The following is a 24,064-nucleotide window of genomic DNA, read 5'->3' as shown; positions in this document are numbered from 1 at the left end:
GAGTCGTGGCAGTATATAAAAATAAAAAAAAAATTAAGAGGAAGTAGAAAATTTCCCCTTTTTTTAGCTTCAACTTCCTTTCTCGCACATTTTCGTCACCAATGAATCTTCCAAAATATGTCACTATACTGGCGCAATAATATCAGCTAAGGTTGGGCAAAGCCACTCACAAATTCATGAACGCAATCAGCCCTCCTGCTTTAAATGGATTGGACGTCCTAGTTATTGTACTATATTCGCATTATTTCTACTTTTTTTTAGCGGGGGTTTGAATTCATAACTAGTTAACACAGTAGATTAACAGGACTTGTTGCAACATCCAATTCTTGTTGTTGTTGTTGTTGTTGTCAGTCATTTGTTTGTGGGACAAAGTTGAACCAAATTGATAGATTGGGTCAGAATTTGAGAACTTCCGCTATTACAAAAATACTCCAACACTTCTGCTTTTGCTGCGTGCGCACAAGCGTGACGACTTTTTTCTCTCCCTTTATGCTTTCGCGCAGGCTAACGAGCTAGCTAGCTAGCTAGCATCACGCTACCCAATTGAAAGGAAAGCTTGGCCACGATGTCGGCAAAAATACGGAAGCCCATCAAAGTCTCCATCCCAGAATGCTCTATCCGGACACGATATTTCATCGAAAAAGTATCGATACTTCGACTCTTGCTCGTTTTTGCATGACCATTTGCGGAAATGCCGTAAAATGAAGAGGAAATGATCCAAAACGCAGAAAGTGACCTAAAAAACGCCCTAAAATGAACAAGGCAGTGACTCAAAATGAATTCAATCGCGCTTCTAATACATGTATGTACACACATCAAAGTACATCTACTAGTAGAACAAGTACACGTAAGTACATGTTTATACTACAAGTACATGGAGCACACGTGCTGGTGGTATTAGTACGCGTATTTGTCGTACAAGTCCACGCAAGTATACATACATGTAGTACGGTACTCGGATGATTCGCCGAAAGACGTTTCGCCGACGGACGTTTGACAGACGGACCGGTCGCCGAATGGAGGTTTCGCCGAAACGGGATTCGCGCGCTCGCCCCGCCCCCGGATCGTGTGTGTACAAGTTTTTCAACCTCGGCCCGCGGGCCATATTCGGCCCATTAGAATTTTTAATCCGGCCCGCCACCGGCGTTGTCCAAATGATAGTAAAAATCAATGATTCATTTCCCTTTGCCGCTCATCACTCTCAATGTATTAGTCTAGCGTCAATGGCAGCCCGGGAATAAGCACTCTTGGGCGGGCAGATGTAGCAGAACCGAGCCGTGAAATGACAGCTATCTGGTCAAATCCATCCTAAAACAGCATTTAATGATTAAATACAAATACTGGAGCTCTTTGGACACTAGAACCGAGCCCAGGGAAGTGAATTCCTCGGTAAAATGTCGCGATGATGGCAAAAAAAACCGCCCCAAATACGTCTATTCTCCAAACGGCTCAAAATGCTCTCAAATTCGGTCAAATCCAGCCGAAAACAGCGTTTAATGATTAAATACAAATACTAGTATTTGTATATACAATACTAGTACAGGTATATGCAACTACACATTCTTGTAGTACCCGTGCTCACAAGTACATGTAGCACAAGTAATTGCAAATGTGTAGTACGTACTAGTACACTTGTAGGCAAAGTACAGTACACACATTTGTAGTACAGGTACATGTAATTACATATGTTTGTAGTTCATGTACATTCGAGTACAAGTAGTAGACGTGTTTGGAGTACAAGTACGTGAAAGTACACCTGCTGGTAGTATTATTAGACATTGGGTCGCAGTGGTTCAATCGCCCAGTCCAAAGGAATCGGACGGCTAAGGTGAGTTAAGCGAAAGACGCCGTCGAACCCGCGTTACGACTGCTGTTAAGAATGCATCCCAGTCCGGCGGGATCACACAATTGACCCTGTCCTCGCCACGCTGGTTTTTCTGGAGCGAAAAAAGGCGAGAGGGCTTGCGGAAGGCGCGCCCGTGGCCCCCAACACTATCCCGTTGAGTCGCGTCTAGTTCTAATCAAGCTCGGTCGCCGCGCCGTTTTACATACGCGGCGTGGCGTGGCGCGCCGGGCCGACAAGTCGGCATTGTGTAACATTGGGGATTACGTAAGAAACCACAACGGGGCTGATACCAACGGACCCATTTCACATCATTTAGGTGTTACGGTATACAGACGCTCCCCTACTTACGAGCGAGTTAGGTTCCGAGCGATTGTTCATCAGTTGAATTTGTTTGTAAGTTGCTCAGTGCTATATTTTGTATTATAATGCATGTTTAAGGCCTATATAAGTATATTGAAGGTTTATATAAGTGCATTTGTATGTTTAAGGCTTGTATAAGTAACACGCATTGATTTGTACTGAAAAAAAAAACATTTAATAAAATGGAGAGAATACATACAGTACTGTGTACATAGATTAGAGAGAGAGAGATTTACTAGAAACTGGCCGAAAGAGGCTATCTAATGACGATTGCAGTTTTCTTCTTTTTGTCATCATAAATGATGCGGTAGCACTGTATGGCATCATTCAATTGATTGGCAAACTTTGTGCAACGTTCAATATTGGGGTCCTGCTGCTCCATCTTTATGTTTATAAATGGTACTGACGGTCGAACAAATCAAGTTGTATTCACGTGCAACGCTCACCACTTTCTGACGCGCATCAAGCTTCGTTATTATTGCCACTCATTTCAAATGAAATGGCTTGCCTCTTCCTTGCACCTCCCTCACCAGAAGCCTTTCGCTTTTCACCAACCATATTCAATAATGGATGCACGAGATATTTAATGATACAAATGAAAAAGGTTCTTTGCGCACTGGATTTTCCTATGGCTCGGGAGCCACATGTGGCTCTTTTGATGGGTGCATCTGGCTCTTTACTAATCTGTGAGCTAAAATATGGAAATTGCTGGTGACAGAACTGAGATATTACATCTAGAACTGCTTTAATATTCATTTTTTTGCAGTAGACTCTTATGGAATGCATCCTCTCATTGATTAGCAAACAGCATAAGCATCTTTAAAAAAAAATCAGTTTTTTCCACTTTAATAGTGGTGAAATTACTAAAAAAAAAGAAAAGGCACTCGTTTACATGTATGTATTTTGACTTTTAAATTCGTATTATGGCTCCCAAGGAATAACATTGGAAAATATGAATTGTTTGGGGGTCTCTTTGTCAAAAAGTTTCCCGACCCCTGCTGTAAAGGCTTGTTTTCTACAAGATGTGATAAATTCCACTTTGTTATTTATCTTCAGCAAAACAGCCCGCCATTGTTAACCATTTTAACTAAAGGTCAGTGTATTTATTAGTCGCCTACATGAATTGAATGAACTCTTATTAAAAAGGCTCCCCTCATACTTAGGAGGACGAAAAAGATATCTAGCCTGACAAAGCAGCCATTGTCGCGTAACACCAACCAAGTTAGAGTGTTTGCCATCCTGCTTCTCAACAGGTGCAAGCGACCTTTACTCTCCTGTTGGCGGACGTACTTTGAAAGAAAAGAGTTACCTTCACGAAGGCTCCCAGGTGAAGAAAAGTCCACAGACAGGCGACGAAGCGCAGCGGCGACTTCTTCATGATGGCAAAGTTGGTGGAGGAAGTTTCTCTATCCGCTTGACATGCCCGAAAAAGTCCGTCTTTCTACTCCGGGCGTCCAAATGTGACGGCGAAACGAGGGCAGAGCGTGACGGCGAAAGTTTGTTCCTCTCTGGGGACGGGGAGGAGCGCAATGGTGGTGTCATTCGGCGAAAGTTTAGTTCAAGTAGTTGACGACACACCTCCTCCTTCTCCTCCATCATCACCGAGGGCAAGTTGGTCAAGCAGAATTGAAGGAGGCATCCCGCATTCCGACCATAACTTGGCCACAAAAGGGCGAAGGAATGCATTAAAAGCCACTTTAAGGGCAGCCAGGGCAAAAAAAATGGCTGTAGGGTGTTTCGTTTGCACCACCTGGTGGCTCATAGTATTAGCGTGAGGCTAAAGTAGGAGAAGACGACGACTTGCTAGCGAAGATTGTAAAAAAAAGAACTGGAAGCGAGCAACAAGCGAGAATTGGTAGGCATTTGCGTTATACTTACATGTATAAATGCTATCTTTTGTTCAATCAAAACATTAAAGAAGCTCACGCTAAGGCGGTCGCTAATCGTTAGCCAGCTAGCATAAATTTAATAGCTACTTCTACGAAGCTTGAGAGGTTATGTGAATACGAAGAAGAAGAAAAGGATACCGGAAGTGAGGCATAATTCGTTTTGTTAGCACAAATTGGAGAAAGGGTGGAAAAAAAATGCATTAAAAACCACTTAGAGTGCATGCAGGGCAAATAAAAGGTGGTAGTGAATTTTTAGGCATTTGCGTTATACTTATATATACATGCATTGTTTTGTTTAATCAAAACATTAAGAAGCTCACGCTAAGGCGGTCGCTAATTGTTAGCCAGCTAGCGTAAATTCAATAGCTACTTCCGGAAGTCAGGCAGAATTCAACTTGTTAGCACAAATTGGAGAAAGGGATTCGAAGCAAACAAAAAGAAAGTGTCAAATGTTATGCACAATTGGCTGTCATTTACATGTAACGGGCTATTAATGTATTGGGCGTTTTGTTGAACTAAATATTAGTTCATTAGCATTCGTGTAGTTACTAAAACATGAATGCTAATCCTACCTATGCTAATCATTAGCGTGTTAGTAGAAGTTATGAAGATGGTTTATCGTGAGGCTGGGGGAGAGCACATTTTAAAATGTATTACTTTTATGAATGTAAAAATATGAATAAAACAATTATTATTTAAGGATATTATCCATAGAATTGAGTTCATTCTAAAATATTTTACTTCATTGGACAGAAATTTTAATTCTTTCAGTGCCACGGACGACAATAGAATGAAATTCAATGACGTTGTTAGTAGTAGAACAAACATTCATTTGCTATCACCCCCGTTGTACATGGGTTGAACGTCCACCGCTGTCTTTGTGTAAATAGGAGTGAAATACTGCGACGCAGAAGATCTCATGGAAATGTTTATTAATAGAGTTTTTATTATCAGCTTTCTTCCAGCCCACGGCAGAGGAAACGCTAGCTAACACACCATATATGTATACAGACGCTCCCCTACTTACGAACGAGTTCGGTTCCGAGCGATTGTTCATAAGTTGAATTTGTTCCTAAGTTGATTCAGTGCTATATTTTGTATTATAATGTATGTTTAAGAAAAATGAACATTTAAATTGTTATGCAATCCTCAGCATACTCCGAGTTTGAAAAATACAGACGTCTGGAAAGCACTTCAAAGTGAAGCCCTGGTGGACGGCCTTTGTTTGGGTTCCAACTCCACATCAGACTGATAAGGTGAGCCATTTCCCACTTTCAAAGATTTTATAAGCAGGAAATAAATCAAAGTGTTTCACCCTCCAACTCAAATAAAGAAGACAATGGCAAGAATGTGCTCATTTTTTTGCCACCAACTCCAAAAGGTTGTTTTAGCAACAATGAGTTGTTCCAGTGGAAATGCCTTAATTATGACATAATTGCACACTTGTTGGTTTTTTTCAGCTTTACTCTTTCTTCATCAAGTTTGAGAAGCTCCCCTAGCGGTGAGCAGTTATATCACGGTTGCAGAAAAGTTCAAAATAACCATTTCATAAAGAATTGATACAAGTTAGAAATGTTATTAGAAAATAAACACGGATTTTTTAACAGCATTAAAATATTCAATGTTCAATGGAGCACTTGCATTCCTTATCTGAGTTTGTTTATGCTAAACAAATTGCCTCCATTTCCCCGAAGCAGATGTTGCGGTGCATGTTTTCCATTTAAATGTCAAAGTAAACAAAATTTGGGGGTTGGGGGCTTCCTCTTTTATTGGGTGGGGTCATTTACATCGGCGACAAAATATGTGCTCCTCGATATGCTTCAGTGCAAAAGCGATGATGAGAGCAGAGCGAGTTGGATGGCATTTTGGGTTGTGTACGATAATCACCGCTAGGTGGCAGCGTTGTCACCAACAAAAGGCTGGAAATCCCCCAAGGGATAAAAAGTCAACATTTGTGTCGGCTATCGTAAATCGGTTTGTCGAGTTTTCTTGTTAAAATTCAAATGAAGATAACAGATGCGCAGAGAACATATATTCCAGCCTGCCCACTTTAATATATATATATATATATATATATATATATATATATATATATATATATATATAAACATCCTAAATTCTTTCTTCATTTTTCAGTCATTTTTCATCAAAAAAGTATTAGAAATGAAACAGTATTCCTGTTTTACACGTTTATTTTCTTATGTAAATCAAAATTCTAAAAATTCTTAAAATATATGGAATGGCCATCCTTTAAAAAAAAAAAATACAAAGATCCTCATTTTTTTAAAGAAAAAACCTCCCCTCTTATTTTTTAATGTAAATACAAATAAAATAGAATATTTACTGTTCTTCATTTTTAATTAATCCACAGAAAATGAAAAGAAAAATTTACTTTCCCCCCTGTTTTTATTTTTAAAAGATGAATTCATTCAAAAATGTAAGATAATATTTGCTTTAAAAAAGAGGATTTGTCAAAATTAGAATGTTTTTATAAATGATTGATGAGGAAAAGCTTTCAATTGACGACTAGATGAATATGAATGACGCTTCTTCACGCTGAATGGGTTAAAGTCCGAAAAGTGCGTATTTGGTGAAATGGTAGTAGCGCCATGCTTGTGAAGCTAACGTGCTGCTGTCTCTCTCTTTCTCTCTCTCTCTCTCGCTCTCTCACCCACTCTACTCCCCCCTTTCTCTCGCTAGCTGGCTCGCCGGCTGGTTCCGTCTCTGTTGCCAAGGCTACGGCACAGCCTCTCGCCGCAATATACCTCGGCGAAGCAGCCGCCCGTGGCCGGGCTGTGGGTCTCCCAACAATAGAGAAGGCGTCGTCGCGCCCATCGCCGCGTCCGCCGACCTTTGACGCCGTCGGCACGGTGACCGCCGCCGCCGCTCTTGGCTTCCGAGGAGTGGGGAGAGTCGGCGCCAGATGGCCATTTGACCAAAGGCTCAGTCAGGTAAGAGGACTTATCCTCCACGGACTTAGCGTTCCGGCCGCGCTCCAGCGTCGCGTTGCGGCCCTCCCTCCCCGGCTTGGAAGTCCACCACAACAGGTTGGGGTCCATCTCGCGTCGGGGAACCCGCGCAAGATGCAACAGTCCGTCCTCCCTCGTGACTAATCCGTCCGCCGTCAATCCGTCCGTCCATCCTTGCGTCCGTCCCGCCGACTCCGCTTCGCTTCGCCTCGGCGGCGACGTAGACGTGATGTGAATGATCTTTTGTTCAAGTGCGAACGAGCGGCCGTCGGCGCGTCGGTGTTGCCATGCGGCACGCGATTTCTTATTTCCCGGCCCGTCAAGGCCGTTGAATTATTCATGCCGTGCGGCCGAGGTGGAATGTGGATGAGATTTGGATTACCGACGGGGATCACTTGGTATCTCCGTTTCAAAACAAAAAGCGCTTCCGTCAAGTCACGCCGATGTTTTCAACTCCTTTCTGTAACCCAGGGGTAGGGAACCTATGGCTCGGGAGCCATAGGTGGCTCTTTCCATGGGTACATATGGCTCTCCACTGGCCTGTGAGGTAAAATATGGAAATCATGAGTCCCGAACGCACTAATAAGAGCATCACTGTGGCGTCGACACTACCTGTACCCCTATTTTAATCATAATTTAGTTTTTTATGACTCTTCTGCATGCATATCATTGATACTGATTTTATAAGCCACCACATAACAATGTTGTCAAAAGAAATCAGAGACTTTTTGAGCTAAAATATGGAAATTGCTGTTGACAGAACTGAGATATTACATTTAGAACTGCTTTAATCTTCATTTTTTGCTTTAATCTTCATTTGTTTTGCTTTAATCTTCATTTTTTTGCTTTAATCTTCATTTTTTTGCTTTAATCTTCATTTTTTTTGCTTTAATCTTCATTTTTTTTGCTTTAATCTTCATTTTTTTTGCTTTAATCTTCATTTCTTTGCTTTAATCTTCATTTTTTTTGCTTTAATCTTCATTTTTTTGCTTTAATCTTCATTTTTTTTGCTTTAATCTTCATTTTTTTTGCAGTAGACTCTTCTGGAATGCATCCTCTCATTGATTAGCAACAGTATAAGAATATTTTAAAAAATATTCCTTTTTTTCCACTTTAAAAATGGTTAAATTACCCAAAAAATATTGAAAAGGCACTTGTTTACATGTATGTATTTTGACTTTTAAATTGGTAGTATGGCTCCCAAGGAATAACATTGGAAAATATGAATTGTTTGTGGCTCTCTTGGTCAAAAAGGTTCCCGACCCCTGGTTTAGACGTTCATTCATCAACTTGTAGCCTGCGCAAAGTCCAAAGGACGACCATTTGCAGCCTTTTTTTGTGAATGAGTCAAAGAGGACGTTAATGAAGTTAAAAAATAGTTTTAAAATAAATATCCAACTACTAATACATCGAAATTTCCGTCGTAAGACGAGCGCATTGTATGACGAGCGGTCGTATGATGAGATATGACTGTATATATATATTTTTTTTAAGTAAACCAAGATCCTACAGTGTAAAAAAAATGCACGCCATGGAGAAAAGACGAGAACGCCAAAAAGACCAAAAGCATCCGAAACTCTGAGATTTGACCTTTGCGTCCTCTCGCGACTTTGGCTTCCGTTCGCCGCGTAAGCAAACGCCGAAAAGCCGCGCTCCGTACGCCAAAGCCGATAGCCGATACTCGCTACTAAGCGTCGAGTCAGCCCCGAGAAGGAAATACTGCTGTGGCGCAATGGTGAAACTGGAGCCGCCACGCCACACGCCTCGACGGCTCCGGGCGCTTGGTCCATTTCCGCCGCAAAAGTCCGCAAGTGGATCATTCTTTCAATGCCGGCCCTCCCGCTTGAAATGAATGGGATGTCTGTCCTGGTCAATGGCAGCCAAAGAGTTAAAGGCTAGTAATTCTAAACAAAAAGTCAGCTACTTGTCAACTGAAAGGTACCGTATTTTCACGACTATAAGGCGCACATAAAAGTCTTCAATTTTCTCCCAAATAGACAGGGCGCCTAATAATCCAATGCGCTTTATATATGGACCAATACTAAAATTGTTATCACGATAAAATCAAATGAATCAGTTGATAGGGTACACCGACTGACTCTACTATTTTCCCGTAGACAAAGTACTGCGCAGTGACTGCTGGGATATGTAGTAGTTCTTTTGTCAATACACCCAATGGATTGTGGCCTGTATACATCAACATCAATACAGCTTGACAAAGCATGGAAAGCATGGAAAGCACCGTTGGAAAAGTTACGCTAGCTACCAGCTAGCTACTATTGGCGAATGGATTGTGGCCGCCTGGACGAACGTCTAAAACTCAGCGTTTTCGATGACTCGTTCGGACAATTGTTCAATTCGGACACGGAAAATGAGGACTTTGATGGATTTGTGGGTGATGATGACGTGAGTAAGTTGTAAAATGGCTAAATAAAGTACAACCGAACTCGGTTTTGCTTCTGTTGCCTTTTTAAAAACGTGTTTTTTAACGTGTGGGTGTAGCGTGCAAGGACTATATATATCCCAGCAGTCACTGCGCACCGGAACCCGGAAAAAGAGTCTGAGGCTGCTTCCGGTTGCCAGCGCTATTGCGGTTCGATATTCATATATAACATATATGCGTCTAAAAAAATGGTGCGTCCTTTGTATGTTTAAAATACAGAAATAACACTCGTTACTGACACTGCGGCTAAAAATATGATGCGCCATATAGTCGTGAAAATACGGTAGATGTCCCATTCAGAGGAAGCGGGAACCTGGCAGCAATCGTCTCCTAGAACTTTAACCCTTTACAGCCAAACATTTTCTATTGATACATTCATTTTGAGCATTTGGAAGGCAGCCGTATTGTTTGTCAAACTTGTGCTAGCAGCGTCTTTTGCGTTGCCGCGGTTACCGAAGAAAAGCGCTCTCATTCATCCCCGCATCCACTCACCTGTCCATCTGCGTCTCGCCGCATTTCACGCTCGCGCCCGCCTACGCGAAAGCGCGGCGGCCGCCGACGTGCGTCGGGATCCTGTGCGCCGCCGTCGCCGTGGCGACGGGCTCGGCCAAACCTTGCGCTAGCTAGCGATCACCCAAGCGAAGAAAGAGTGGGATATTAACAGTTTACGCTCTCACCTTCCATTGGGGGTGTGAACGTGCAGTTGGTGGCTGACAAGAGTGCTACTAAAATGAGGGATGACTTTACCGGCCTCAGCGGGGCCGCTGGGGAATGACCGGCTTTTCCCGGACGCCATTTTGGCTCCGGGGATGCTACAAAATAAACAAAATGCAATTAAAATGAAACAATTACATCCCTTGACGTAGGGAGGGAACTCAAACGCATTGCAACGAAGAAGAAGGTAGATGCTGGGTGATCTGAGCGCTCACAGCGCCAGGCGTCGGTATTAGTGGCGGAAAGAAGCACTACGCGCAATACAAAATTGAACTTACGAACATTTTTCGACATAAACGCAATTTGCAGACATGTTCGTATGTACCGTTGTTCGTAACTGGAATGTTCGTAAGTAGGGGAGCGTCTGTATACGGATAAGACGCTCGCAAATGACTGCATTTCTGTTCGCTTTACCCTGCCGTGTAAGCGGTAAGAGGAACTTCTCCGGGATTCGCTCGGCACACGAGGACGCCGGCCGCCGTTTTGACGGCGCTAGACCCCCGACGGAACGTTCTTTCACCCCCTGGCGGTCGAAAGGGAGGTCTAGCGCCGTCATCGGCGCCGAAGGACGAGCGTCGGCGGCGGCACGCGACGCCACGGAGCCCGAGCTGAGCGAGCGCTTTTTTCTTCTGCCTGACAGGTTGCTGCTCGATGGCCAACAGTGACTGCTTGCCGCAAGATACCAGATTTATCTTCATCATGTGATCTGCCTCCCACGCCGTCCTTCCCGTCCTTCCACCCTTCGCTCTGCCTCAAGTGAGTAAGCCACGCAAGCGCCGGAATAATGTTCGAGTGCCTTTGCTTGCGTGTGTGTGTATGTGTGTGTAGTTTGTAGTCATTGACCAAAAATTGCCACCAACTCATTTCCGGCCGATTTACAGTTGCCGTCGTCAACTAATCGTGTCGGTCATCCGGAATCAAGAGGAGAACTTAGATTTTTATTCGGAAAAAGCACAGACGGCAAATGTTGTGGCTCAAGTGACTTGAAGCTCAGAATGCTATTATGGGTCATCGATACGCAGTGGCGGTCCGTGCATTTTCTCGTAGCGCCTTCAACGGGTAAAATCCACTTCTTAGCAGCTTTTAGAGATTAAATACAAACACTGGAGCTTTTCAGATATCAGAACTTGGCCCACAATTGAAATATTATTTCGGAATATAGCCATATTTGACTCACCAAAAATCCTTTTTAACTGTACACAATATCCATCCTACTTTCTTTCTTCCTTCTTTTCTATCGCCATCGAAGCTAATGCTGAAAGTCGAGCCTGTCCTGTTGTATTTCTGCCATAGTCCGTCTTGAGCTAGCTCCAGATACAGTGTGGTAGCTCTGGCTAATCACTAGCCAATCATAGTTGGTGAAAGCGATGACGTATCCCTACGCCTGTGAGAAGGCATTGTGGTATTGCCAACTCGAAATCTGATTGGTTAAAGCAACAGTCTTATTGACGCTTGTTTAATACAGCAGAGCCTGCAGAACTGATTGTGAAGGCCTTGAGGCAGATTTCTGGCCCTGGCAACAAATAATGGCTGAAATGTGATTGGTTAAATGCTTCAATATGAAAACACATCTGGAAGCAGTGCAAACAGGGGGGAAAGGCAATGAAAGGAAGCTAACAGACAATTTGGAATTATTTCATAAGTATTGATGGACAAAATATAATATATGATTCAGATATTTCTTAGGCCAGCAGAGAAGGCCTTGAAGGCCCTGACGGCCCGCCACTGTCGATACGTATGTACCTGATCAACGTGTTTGAGAATGAATTTAACCCCCTGTGGATTTTCCCCTAAATCGCTAAACTTCAAATCGTATTTTACCCTCGATATATTTTTGGCTCGTTTACTTTTAGCTGGGAGGATAGATGTCCAATTCATTTGATTTGAGTGTATTATAAAGCCACCTAAGCTCATGCTCGTATGATAGATTTGGTTAATGGTAGGCTCTTTTGATGCTTTTGTTGTGAGTGAAATGAGTTTCTCATTCATAGTTTCACTCCATCCTTTAACATCAGTTGAAAAAAAAGGGGAAATGTTTCCGATTGGATTTGAAGGGGGCGTCTCCATATTGCGTTATGAGGGTGGGAGATTTTTTTTTTAATTGTTTTTTTTACATATCGCACAGCATGGTAGCGTATCACGACTAGCGTGAAATGACAACGACGCCTGGCGACGCGGCGCCGAGGACGGACGGGGATGAGAGGCACTCTGTTGCCAAGGCGACCGACCGGCCCGTAAACACGTTAACCCTGACTCATCTCTCCACAATGGCGAATGCGTGTCTCGTATAATAGCGTCCAATCTGCGGCCGACATCCAGGAGACGAGAGGCGCTCCGAGACCAGAGGCTCCGCCCCCAACCAGCACGCCGAATAAACGCCACTCATTTTAATATCTCGCTTCGTCGGCCGGCACGTATTCATCGACGATGAAAATAAATAAAATCATGGTTTTAGACCTTTTTTGGGGGGTGGGGGGGGTTGCTTTTTTCCTCAGTTTTTCTAATTAAAGAAAATATAAATAGAATGAGATAAAATCTTACATAAAAATAAAGAATATTCTCTGTATTTTGCTTTTTTTCCTTCAGTAAAAAAAATTGAAATCATTTAAACGAACATTTACAGTTGAATTGATTATTTGGAAAAATGGAGTCACCAAGTAAATTGAAACCTACATTTATGTTTTCCTTTTTTTTTCATCAATGCACAACAATAAAATGAAATATTTGCGATGAAGAAGTTAAAAAAATTGGCATTTTTTTGGTCTACAGCAAGGGTGTCAGACTCGGGTTGGTTCGCGGGCCGCTTTAACGTCAACTTGATTTCACGTGGGCCGGACCATTTTAGATATAATATTTAGATTTTTTTTATTTTTATAAATGGATTAAAAGAACTGGATTAAAAGCCCTGAATATTCAGTTTTTTATAGATCGAAAACAATGTTTATTTTAGCTTTTTAAAATATATTTTTAGATTTTACAAAATGTTTTTTGAACTAAAAACACAGAAAAAAATGGATTAAAAAATGACAATGATTGATTTAAAAGGGGGAATATCAGGAAATTGAATATACATCTATAATCATTATGTTCCATATTAAAGTGGAAAATAGAAAATATTTTTATATATTTTTATATTTTACAAAATGATTTTTGAACTAAAAACACAGAAAAAATGGATTAAAAAATGACAATGATTGATTTAAAAGGGGGGAAATCAGGAAATTTAATATACATCTATACTCTTCATTTTAATTTCATCCTAAAACAGAAAGTCGGCACTCATCATTTACTTTCTCGGGCCGCACAAAAGGATCCGGCGGGCCAGATTTTGCCCCCGGGCCGCCACTTTGACACCTGTGCTCTAGATTTAGACAGGCGGCAAATATTGTGGCTTCTGTCACTTGACCCCACAGCTACAGCATTTCTTCACATGAATCCATTGGTTTGATTATGGCCTGTCAATCAAAATGAATTGATTTATTTTTCTCACATTTTTTCCATCCCTCTACAGGTGGACGATGACCCGCCGCCTGAGCAGCTCCACCCGCTCCCACACGGAGGACTCCATCTTCCTGAGGCCCGACGAGGACCCCGTGTGGCTGGATGAGCCCGCCAAGTGCTCCAAAAGAGCGGACGGTGGCGCCCCCCCCAGGAAGGAAGACTTACGCCATGGACGCGGCGGAGAACAAGTCTTTTTGCACAGAGTCTACGCCTTGCTGGCGGACTTCCACTATTGGGTGGCGCTCTTTCTCCTCTCACAAGTCACGGTATGTCAAAAGGATGCCATTTTGCAACCAATGTTCCCTCTAAGCTGCGTGCGTGCGTGCGTGCACAATTGCGCACTACTCTCGTCTTCTCTGCGCAGCAGCAATCATATGGCGCGCAGTAAATAAAATCCATTTTTTTAGCCCTTTCCCCATGATGGCGCCGTTTAAGCGGCAGCCAGTGGCAGTAGCTCTGTCCACTCTTATGTTTTTCCTGTTTTACAGCATGTTTTACATGAAAAATTAGAGGGAACATTGACATGCACCTGCTTGTGGCAGGTGTGATACTGGTGTGCTCATAGCGAGCAATGATGATGTCGTGACCGGATGATTCGCCTAAAGACGTTTCGCCGACGGACGTTTGACAGACGGACGGGTCGCCGAATGAACGTTCCTTCAAACAGCGTTTAATGATTAAACTAACAAATACTAGTATTTGTTAGTTTAATGATTAAATACAAATACTAGTATTTGTATTTAATCATTAAACGCTGTTTTCAGCTGGATTTGACCGAATTTGAGGGCATTTTGAGCCGTTTGGCGAATGGACGTATCTAGACGTTTTTTGCCTCCATCGCGACATTTTACCGAGGAATTCACTTCCCTGGGCTCGGTTCTAATGTCCAAAGAGCTCCAGTATTTGTATTGAATCATTAAATGCTGTTTTAGGATGGATTTGACCCGATTGCTGTCATTTTACGGCTCGGTTCTCTCGACCTGCCCGTCTGTCAAACGTCCGTCGGCGAAACATCTTTAGGCGAATGATCCGAGTCCCGATGATGTTGCTCACACTGGTACTCGGTGGGCTCAGGGAGGTTGTCTTTCTGCCCAGACCAACGAAAAATTAGAGGGAACATTGCTTGCAACACACCATATTTTTTAATTCCACTTTTTGCAAATTTGGTGGGCCGTTCGTGCTCCTCAGGGCTACTGGATGTTCTTTGTCATGGAAGGAAACGGGCCCTTTGCCTCCATCTATAAAGCCCTCCAGGTCATCGACTTCTTCCTGGGCTTCATCTCGCCCTGCCATCCCATCCTAGGACTGGACGTAAGTTCCTCAATCCCACTTGAAATTGCCCCAAATAACCAGAACTGATTTTCCCAGTCCGCCACGCTGAGGAATACGCTCGACGCCGCCCGTCAAACTTGGATCCTCTACGTCACCGCCCTCGTCGGGGCAGCCGTCGTCGTCTGGATGGTACGCGCCGCCGGCACGGCGTCCCGTCGTCGCTGATTCCCGCTGACGCTTCCCGTCCTCCAGGTCAGCCACATGGCGCGGAAATGGCGCTCTGGCGACGGCCCGGGACGCCGCCAGAGCGCTTCGGGCGAGGCGGGGGATCGACGTCAGTCCGTGAGCCGCCAGCCCTCCTTCACTTTGTCGGAGTGGACGGACGCCCAAGAGGAACTGATGGACCTGGACGCCGTGCCGCAGACGCCGGTCTTTGACATGGGAAGCGACAACAAACCGGAGGGCGACGCCGTGACGCTCACCGTCACGCCGGTGGGGCTTCAGGAGAGGTAGGCCCCCCCGACCAAAGTTCACCGCCATCAAAAGCGCTTCCGCTGGCTAAGAACGAAACGTAATCCACTTTACTGGCTAGCTTGCAGAGGGACCGGGTCTAAGGGAAGTCTAATCCATTTGCAGTGGGAGGGTTGGCGGCGGATGCAATAATGTTTATTCAACCCTGCCCAACTGATTGAAATTCACGGTGGAAGGATGAATGGCCGGTGAACACGGTGAACTCGCAGCTAATAACTGTAGGCTTTAGCCCTAGCATAGCGGCTTTGTTGTAACATACTGCAGATGTCAACTCTTAGGAGATTTGCTTAAACCGTGTGCGGTCGATTGGTCGCCGGTCTTTTGGTCGCCCCAACCGCGACAACGGGCGACCAAAAGACCGGCGACCAAAAGACCGACGACCAAAAGACGGCGACAAAACAAGGTAAAACAAGACGGTCTACGCATGAATAAAAGCCAAAAATGGCCATGAGCAGTTTCACTGAGCCCACGTGTATAAGAGTTTGTATGTACATGCGCTGTCCCTTTAAGAAGCGACGTCCGTCAGGGTCTTAGCAAGTTCTCCAACAAAAAACAATAAAAGTCCGCGAAATTTGGAGCTTTTCTTTAGCCTAATAATCAATGTTCCCTCTAATTTTTCGTTGGTCTGAGCAGAAAGTCAACCTCCCTGAGCGCACTGAGTACCAGTGTGAGCGACATCATCGGTACTCGGATGATTCGCCTAAAGACGTTTCGCCGACGGACGTTTGACAGACGGGCAGGTCGCCGAATGGACGTTCCGCCGAACGTTCATTCGGCCGAACGGAGGTTTTGCCGAAACGGGATTCGCGCGCTCGCCTCGCCCCCGGATCGTGTGTGTACAAGTTTTTCAACCTCAGCCCGCGGGCCATATACGGCCCGTTAGGATTTTTAATCCGGCCCGCCGCCGGTGTTGTCCAAATTATAGTAAAAATCAATGTTAGTCTACCATCAATGGCAGCCCGGGAATAAGCACTCTTGGGCGGGCAGATGTAGCAGAACCGAGCCGTAAAATGACAGCAATCGGGTCAAATCCATCCTAAAACAGCATTTAATGATTAAATACAAATACTGGAGCTCTTTGGACATTGGAACCGAGCCCAGGGAAGTGAATTCCTCAGTAAAATGTCGTGATGATATCGCGATGGAGGCAAAAAAACGTCTATATACGTCCATTCGCCAAACGGCTCAAAATGCTCTCAAATTCGGTCAAATCCAGCCGAAAACAGCGTTTATTGATTAAATACAAATACTGGAGCTCTTTGGACATTAGAACCGAGCCCAGGGAAGTGAATTCCTCGGTAAAATGTCGCGATGATGTCGCGATGGAGGCAAAAAAATGTCCATATACGTCCATTCACCAAAGGGCTCAAAATGCTCTCAAATTCGGTCAAATCCAGCTGAAAACAGCATTTAATGATTAAATACAAATACTAGTATTTGTATTTTATCATTAAACGCTGTTTGAACGAACGTTCATTCGGAGACCTGTCCGTCTGTCAAACGTCCGTCGGCGAAACGTCTTAAGGTGAATCATCCGGTCACGACATCATCATTGCTCGCTATGGGCACACCAGTATCACACCTGCCACAAGCAGGTGCATGTCAATGTTCCCTCTAATTTTTCATGTAAAACATGCTGTAAAACACGAAAAACATAAGTGGACAGAGCTACTGCCACTGGCTGCCGCTTAAACGGCGCCATCATGAAGAAAGGGGTAAAAAAAAAAAAAAAAAAAAAAAAAAAAAAAAAAAAAAAAAAAAAAAAAAAAAAAAATCCGTTTTTTTTTTTTTTTTTTTTACTGCGCGCCATAGGATTGCTGCTGCGCAGAGAAGACGAGAGTAGTGCGCAATTGCGCACGCGCGCAGCTTAGAGGGAACAGTGCTAATAATTAATAGAGTCTGACACCCTTATAGAGCACACGTGTCAAAGTGGCGGCGCGGGGGCCAAATCTGGCCCACCGCGTCATTTTGTGCGGCCCGGGAAAGTCAATCATGAGTGCCAACTTTCTGTTTTAGGATCAAATTAAAATGAAGAGTAGAGATGTATATTACATTTCCTGATTTTGCCCCTTTTAAATCAATAATTGTCATTTTTTAATCCATTTTTCCCTGTTTTTAGTTCAAAAATCATTTAGCAAAATCTAAAAATATATTTAAAAAAAAGCTAAAATAAACATTGTTTTAGATCTATAAAAAAACTGAATATTCAGGGATTTTAATCCAGTTCTTTTAATCCATTTATTTAAAAAAATCTGTGTATTATATCTAAAATGGTCCGGCCCTCGTGAAATCAAGGTGACGTTAAAGCGGCCCGCGCACCAACCCGAGTCTGACAGCCTTGTTTTAAACAATGGCACCAATTTTTTCTTTTTAATTTTCAGTCAAGCATCTTAAATGATTCCTGTTCATGTAGCAAAAAAACCCATCTCAAAAACCTAAGGCTTCCTGCTAGTTCAACAGGTTAATCCCAGGGCACACTGGGAGCGTTTTTCATAGTGTCGAGGTCACCATCACGACGGTTAGCGAACTGAATGCTAATTAGCCCGTGTAGCCCGTGAGGAAAGCGTGTTATGGAAAGGAGCGTTGGCGTGTGGTTTTGTTTCCGAACTCAGGAGGGGCTCCAACGTTTCGCTGACCTTGGACATGTGCACGCCGGGCTGCACGGAGCCCTACGGCTACGGAGGCCAGCTGTCCCCCCGGGACCAGTCGGCCCAGGAGTACCTGCGGCAGGGAACGCACGTCCTCACCCCCGCCATGCTGCACCAGCGGGCCGTGGACGACCAGAGCCTTCAGGCCGAGTTCTACGTGAGTGCCGCCTACGCCTTCCGACCGGACCAGGACGCCGACGCCCTGCGGCTCCCGTTAGTTAGTCACTGGGCCGAAGAGGCGCTCTCGTTTCCGTACCGACTCACTCCAGCATTGTGCTATACAGACGCTCCCCTACTTACGAACATTCGAGTTACGAACAACGGTGTGTACAAGTTTTTCAACCTTGGCCCGCGGGCCATATCTCGGCGAAACGTCCATTCGGTGACCTCTCTGTCAAACGTCCGTCGGCGAAACGTCTTTCGGCGAATCATCCGGTCACGTTTTTTTCTGCTGTTAACTATTTCATTTTTAAATATTAAAGTTCCTAAAAATGTGAAAATCCACGCTGAAACCCGCAAGCAGAAGCCGTCATTGCTACGTGTTTTCCATCTTGGTGGAGCAGTTTTGACCTTTTTGCCTGACTTTGCAGGAAACCCCCATGAACTTTGTGGACCCCAAGGAGTACAACTACCCAGGGCTGGTGCGAAAGAACCGCTACAAAACCATCCTACCCAGTAAGCAAGCGTGCCCTCGGACCGCGCCATTCCGCCCGGCGGACCCGGAAGCCGCCGCGCCGGCCAAAGGAGACGAGAGAAAATGTCTTTTTCCCTTTGCTGTCTACCGGCAGACACGCACAGTCGAGTCATCCTAAAATCACCAGACGACGAAGACGACTTCCTGGCGACTTACATCAACGCCAACTATCTCAAAGTGAGTCGTGAACCGGGCCAGGCGTCCTTGAGTCAGATTTTAATGGTGATTTTCTCGCCCGCAGGGCTACGGCGGCCAAGAACGCGCCTACATCGCCACGCAGGGTCCGACGGTGAACACGGTGGGCGATTTCTGGAGGATGGTGTGGCAGGAGAACACCCCTATTATTGTCATGATCACTAACTTGGAGGAGAAAAACGAGGTGCGTGCTAGTAGCCCGGATGGGACGTCCGCTAGCCAAAAATGAAAGATGATCGGAGGCCACAAAATCGGACTGAAAAAATCAGTGGCGGTCCGTGCATTTTTGCGTAGCGCCTTCAACGGGTAAAATCCACTTCCTAGTAGCATTTAGTGATTAAATACAAACACTGGAGCTTTTCAGATATCAGAACCGGGCCCACAATTGAAATATTATTTAGTAATATAGCCATATTTTACTCACCAAAAATCCTTTTTAACTGTACACAATATCCATCCTCCTTTCTTTCTTCCTTCTTTTCTATCGCCATCGAAGCTAATGCTGAAAGTCCAACCTGTCCTGTCGTATTTCTGCCATAGCCTGTCTTGAAAATGGCTTTGAATCAACACAACAATATATTTGCTTGTGCAGCTAGCTCCAAATACATTTTGGTAGCTCTTGCTAATCACTAGCCAATCATAGTTGGTGAAAGCGATGACGTATCCCTACGCCAGCGAGAAGGCATTGTGGTGTTGCCAACTCGAAATCTGATTGGTTAAAGCAACAGTCTTATCGATGCTTGTTTAATGCAGCAGAGCCTGCAGAACTGATTGTGAAGGCCTTGAGGCAGATTTCTGACCCTGGCAACAAATAATGGCTGAAATGTGATTGGTTCAATGCTTCAGTATGAAAACACACACCTGGAAGCAGTGCAACCAGGGGAAAAAGCAATGAAAGGAAGCTAAGAGACAATTTTGAATTATTTAATATAAGTATTGATGGACAAAATATAATATATGATTCAGATATTTCTTAGGCCAGCAGAGAAGGCCCTGATGGCCCGCCACTGCTTGAATGTAACATTCTTTCTATTAGCTTACTTTGAATATTTAAAGTTTTTCACACATTCTCACTTACTCCCAAAAAAGAAAAATGAAGCTAAATGAGTCAATTCTTGGTTTCTCTGTATACAAAAGACAAATTGCCGTGCGCCACGCGGCCGTGCGCCATGCTTTGTTTTACCATTTTCCGTCTGCCCTCCGTCCCAGAAATGCGCCGAGTACTGGCCCGAGGACACGGTGACCCACGAGGGGATCCAGATCACCGTGGCGTCGCTGACGCAAGAGGACGACTACAGTCTGAGGGTTTTCGTGCTGAAGGTGAGAGACGGCGAACACGCAAACGGGTCAACATTTTCAGTCAAAACCGCTGTCCACGCGTTGACGCAGCGTGGCGAGGAGGAACGCGCTCTCCGCCAGTACTGGTACACCTCGTGGCCGGACCAGAAGACGCCGGACAAAGCTCCGCCTCTTTTGGAACTGGTCCAGGAAGTGGAACGAGCCAGGGAGGAGGGCCCGGCCCACGGCGGCCCCACCGTCGTGCACTGCAGGTACGCAAAAATTAATCAGAGTTAAAAACGAATGGCGAGCGGCAGGCCACGGATCATTTCGCCCCCGGAATGGTTTTCAGCGCCGGAATTGGTCGGACGGGCTGCTTCATCGCCACCTCCATCCTGTGCAAGCAGCTCAGGAAGGAGGGGACCCTGGACATCTTGGGGACCACCTGCCAACTGCGCCTGGACAGGTAGCGCCGCCCGGTGGTCCCGAAATGCTTTTGCCCGCCCAACATTTGTCTCCATTTTTTTTTTTAGGGGCGGGATGATCCAGACGTGCGAGCAGTACCAGTTTGTGCATCACGTCCTGAGCCTGTACGAAAAGCAGCTGTCTGCCGGCGCCTCCGAAGAGTGACGCCGGCCGCTAGCGCCCGCACCGAGACACGCCACTGTACCACACCGCAGCGCCACGCCACGCCACGCCACGCGCGTCATCTCACGTGTCGCTCTTTTACCGTTCACGTCCCCCGCCGAATCCGGCCGCCGTCCACGGGTTGGGTCACCCTAAGCCAGTGGTTCTTAACCTTGTTGGAGCTAGCAGTGACGCCACCCGTTTCCTATGCGCATTCACTTTAGAGCACAGTTGTCAAAGTGGCGGCCCGGGGACCTAATCTGGCCCGCCGCATCATTTTGTATGGCCCGGGAAAGTCAATCATGAGTGCCGACTTTCTGTTTTAGGATCAAATTCAAATGAAGAGTATAGATGTATATTACATTTCCTGATTTTCCCCCTTTTAAATCAATAATTGAAATTATTTTAATCCATTTTTTTTTGTGTTTTTAGTTCAAAAATCATTGTGTAAATCTAAAAATATGTAAAAATATTTTCTATTTTCCACTTTAATATGGAACATGATTAAAAGAGATTTTCCCTTACTAAGAAAAAAAGCTCAAATAAACATTGTTTTAGATCTATAAAAAAACTGAATATTCAGGGATTTTGATCCAGTTCATTTAATCCATTTATAAAAAATAATCTATATATTATATCTAAAATGGTCCGGCCCACATAAAATCGAGTTGACATTAAAGCGGCCCGCGAACAAACCCGAGTCTGACACCCTTGCTTTAGAGTAAAAACAAAATATAATTTTTGTCAAATTTCAAGAGATTGGATTGAATTGGATAACTTTATTCATCCCGTATTCGGGAAATTTCATTGTGATAGTAGCAAGAAAAGGCATAGTTCTAAGTTAGACAGTACAGTCGCAAAGGCCGCAGAACAACAAAGCAAAAAGCACAAAGTACAAAGCAAATCAAAGTCAATGGGATCATTATAAATTCCTCGCAGCACCGATTGGCCAAGCAATGTCACGGGATCATCTGCATGTTATGGTGAATCGACACGATGAGTGGATGTGTCTTGACCTCCGCCCTCAGTCCGGCGAACCCCTGAGAAGGACTCACCGAACGCCTAGGATGGGTTGGATCCAACCCAGGTTAAGAACCACTGCCCTAAGCCGATGACCCACGGACCAACCAAGGGCCGGTCCTATCGGTGTCGTCCCGTCTTTCCCACCCTCCCCCTCGGGTGCTTGTCGCCGAAGTCGCTAACGCTTGCGCCGTTTTAGTGGAAACCTTTAGCCTCGTTTGTTTAGAATTGTTTTTGCAAAGTTTTGATGACGTTAAAGCCGACTCCAAGCCCTCCATGCCTGGTGTTGGAAGGACGTGACCACCCCTGGTCCCCCGCTTTTCTTTGGGCCTCCGTTGTCTGTCCGTTAGCTCCTCACCTTCCCTCATCTTCAGGTTGCATGGTGCTAAGCGTTCCTTCAAGGCATGTGCAATGTAACGGAACATAGGAATGTCAAAACACTTGGACTAGTATTATGGAACTCGTTGGGATTTTGCCGCAGTCGCCGCGTTCCTCGTCCCCTGTCCAGAGCAGCTCCGAGACGTCCAATTTTGCGGCCAGTTCGTAAGAAAACCGGGAATGTTGTACCCCAACGTGATATTTGCCTGCTAAAGTATCCAAACTCTGCTATTTCTGAACCGTATGAAGCACAATAGAACAAACGGGGTCGTGTTCTTACGTACTCATCTTTTTTTTCGAGAGAAGGAGCGTTTTCTTTCATACTTAGCTTTTTTTTCCTTTTCTTTCTAGGATTGCATGTGCCGTACGAAACTCGGTTTTGCCCGTCCCGCTTATCGTCGTGCAAAATGGCGTCCGAGCCTCATATATTGCTTGCTCTCTGCCGACGCTTTTGATACCGTTTGCTTTTTTGTCAAACCGACCAGAGATATTTTTAGAACATTTTGATACAATCCTTTTTGTGTACATGCCTCGTGTACATTTCAAAATCCATTGCCGTGTACCATGTGTACGTACCTAGCTCGTGGCATTCGGAAAAAGGGGGCCTGTCGGAAAATAGGGCCGCGTAACAACCAATTTTGCTGCTAGCTGTCATTAGCTAGTCGGCCCATCATTTTAGCATGCACAAGAATTTATGTAATAACCTATGCTGAAGCTAGTTAGCTGGCCAATGGCTTGTAACACAAAAAAAATGGCGAAAAAGTACAAATCTGGGAGCTGCTTAGGAATACCTTTGTGTAACAGCCTATGCTACCGCTAGCTGTCATTGGCTAGCAAAGCTAGCTCATCGGCCCATAATTTTAGCAGCAAAAGAATTTAGCTAGCCTTGGTGAGAGTTTTAGGGATACAATTGTGTAATGTAACAACCTATGGGGAAGCTAGTTAGCAAGAAACACGTTTATGAAACAAGCTCGTTGACAGGCCCACGGTTGAGGTTAGCGTTACGAATAGGGCTAGCTATAGTGCCATCACTAGTAAGGCCCCCATTTCTAGATCCGCATCCGTCCTGCTAGCCACAACCAGACCTTTCTCCACAAAGCTCCATTTTTACGGCAAGATTGAAGACGGAACAAACCGTCACAAGATACTTTTGCTAGCGTTATGTTATGCTTTTAGGCTTGCTTTAATATGCTTTGCAGTGCAACGTTTCTATTGTTTTTTGGATTTTTTTTAATACCTCAGACTGAATGACGCAGTCCCCACTTTAGTCCATCTTTGACGCTAAAAAAAGTCATTGCTATGTGCAAGGCAGCTAAAACAGTTGAGATTGACATATTTTTCCTTAAAATATCTACTTAGACAATAGATTTGACTGTGTAGATTCCAGCATCAAATGATAAATGTGGTGTCAGTCATGTGACATAATCCATTGAAAATACTTTGCTTGTTTACAATGCTTACTTGAGCTCAATGTGAGAAGAAAGAAAGAAGAGTAAAATTGTCCAAATACAGGAAACCAGCAATCAGTATTTCTTTCTTCAGCGACAGTATTGCTTTTAATTGTGAGTTTTTGCAAATAAAAGTAGATTTTCATGAACACGTCTTGCTAATTATTGTAGTATTTTAAAATAGTACACATTTAAGCATCATTTCCCCTCTTTTGGTCAAGGATCTGCAGTTAAATCTATATGCCACTAGG

At 44.4% G+C, this 24,064-nt stretch overlaps 2 protein-coding genes across 2 annotated transcripts in view; one reads left to right on the top strand and one right to left on the bottom strand.

The window, feature by feature from the left end:
- Positions 1–4,146, bottom strand: part of LOC144070813 (receptor-type tyrosine-protein phosphatase eta-like) — a 25,723-nt gene extending 21,577 nt beyond the window's left edge. The window contains exon 1 of the mRNA XM_077595211.1: positions 3,516–4,146. Within this exon, the coding sequence (XP_077451337.1) occupies positions 3,516–3,584 (69 nt within the window). The 5' untranslated portion in view covers positions 3,585–4,146. The remainder of the gene's footprint in view (positions 1–3,515) is intronic.
- A 2,544-nt stretch (positions 4,147–6,690) lies between these two features.
- On the top strand, positions 6,691–23,962 carry ptpn5 (protein tyrosine phosphatase non-receptor type 5). Its single transcript, XM_077595218.1, has 14 exons — positions 6,691–7,046; positions 10,862–10,977; positions 13,733–13,988; positions 14,911–15,033; positions 15,091–15,183; positions 15,247–15,503; positions 18,138–18,330; positions 18,764–18,848; positions 18,962–19,044; positions 19,109–19,246; positions 20,272–20,382; positions 20,452–20,612; positions 20,693–20,806; positions 20,874–23,962. Exons 1-14 carry the CDS (start codon positions 6,705–6,707, stop codon positions 20,968–20,970), a joined length of 2,169 nt encoding a protein of 722 aa, XP_077451344.1. The 5' UTR covers positions 6,691–6,704; the 3' UTR covers positions 20,971–23,962.
- Positions 23,963–24,064: the final 102 nt, after the last annotated feature.

The sequence above is a fragment of the Stigmatopora argus genome, chromosome 3 (assembly GCF_051989625.1).
Source record: "Stigmatopora argus isolate UIUO_Sarg chromosome 3, RoL_Sarg_1.0, whole genome shotgun sequence".
Classification (NCBI taxonomy): Eukaryota; Metazoa; Chordata; class Actinopteri; order Syngnathiformes; family Syngnathidae; genus Stigmatopora; species Stigmatopora argus.
The sequence above is the reverse complement of the archived record's forward strand: the minus strand, read 5'-3'. Positions and strand labels throughout refer to the sequence as shown.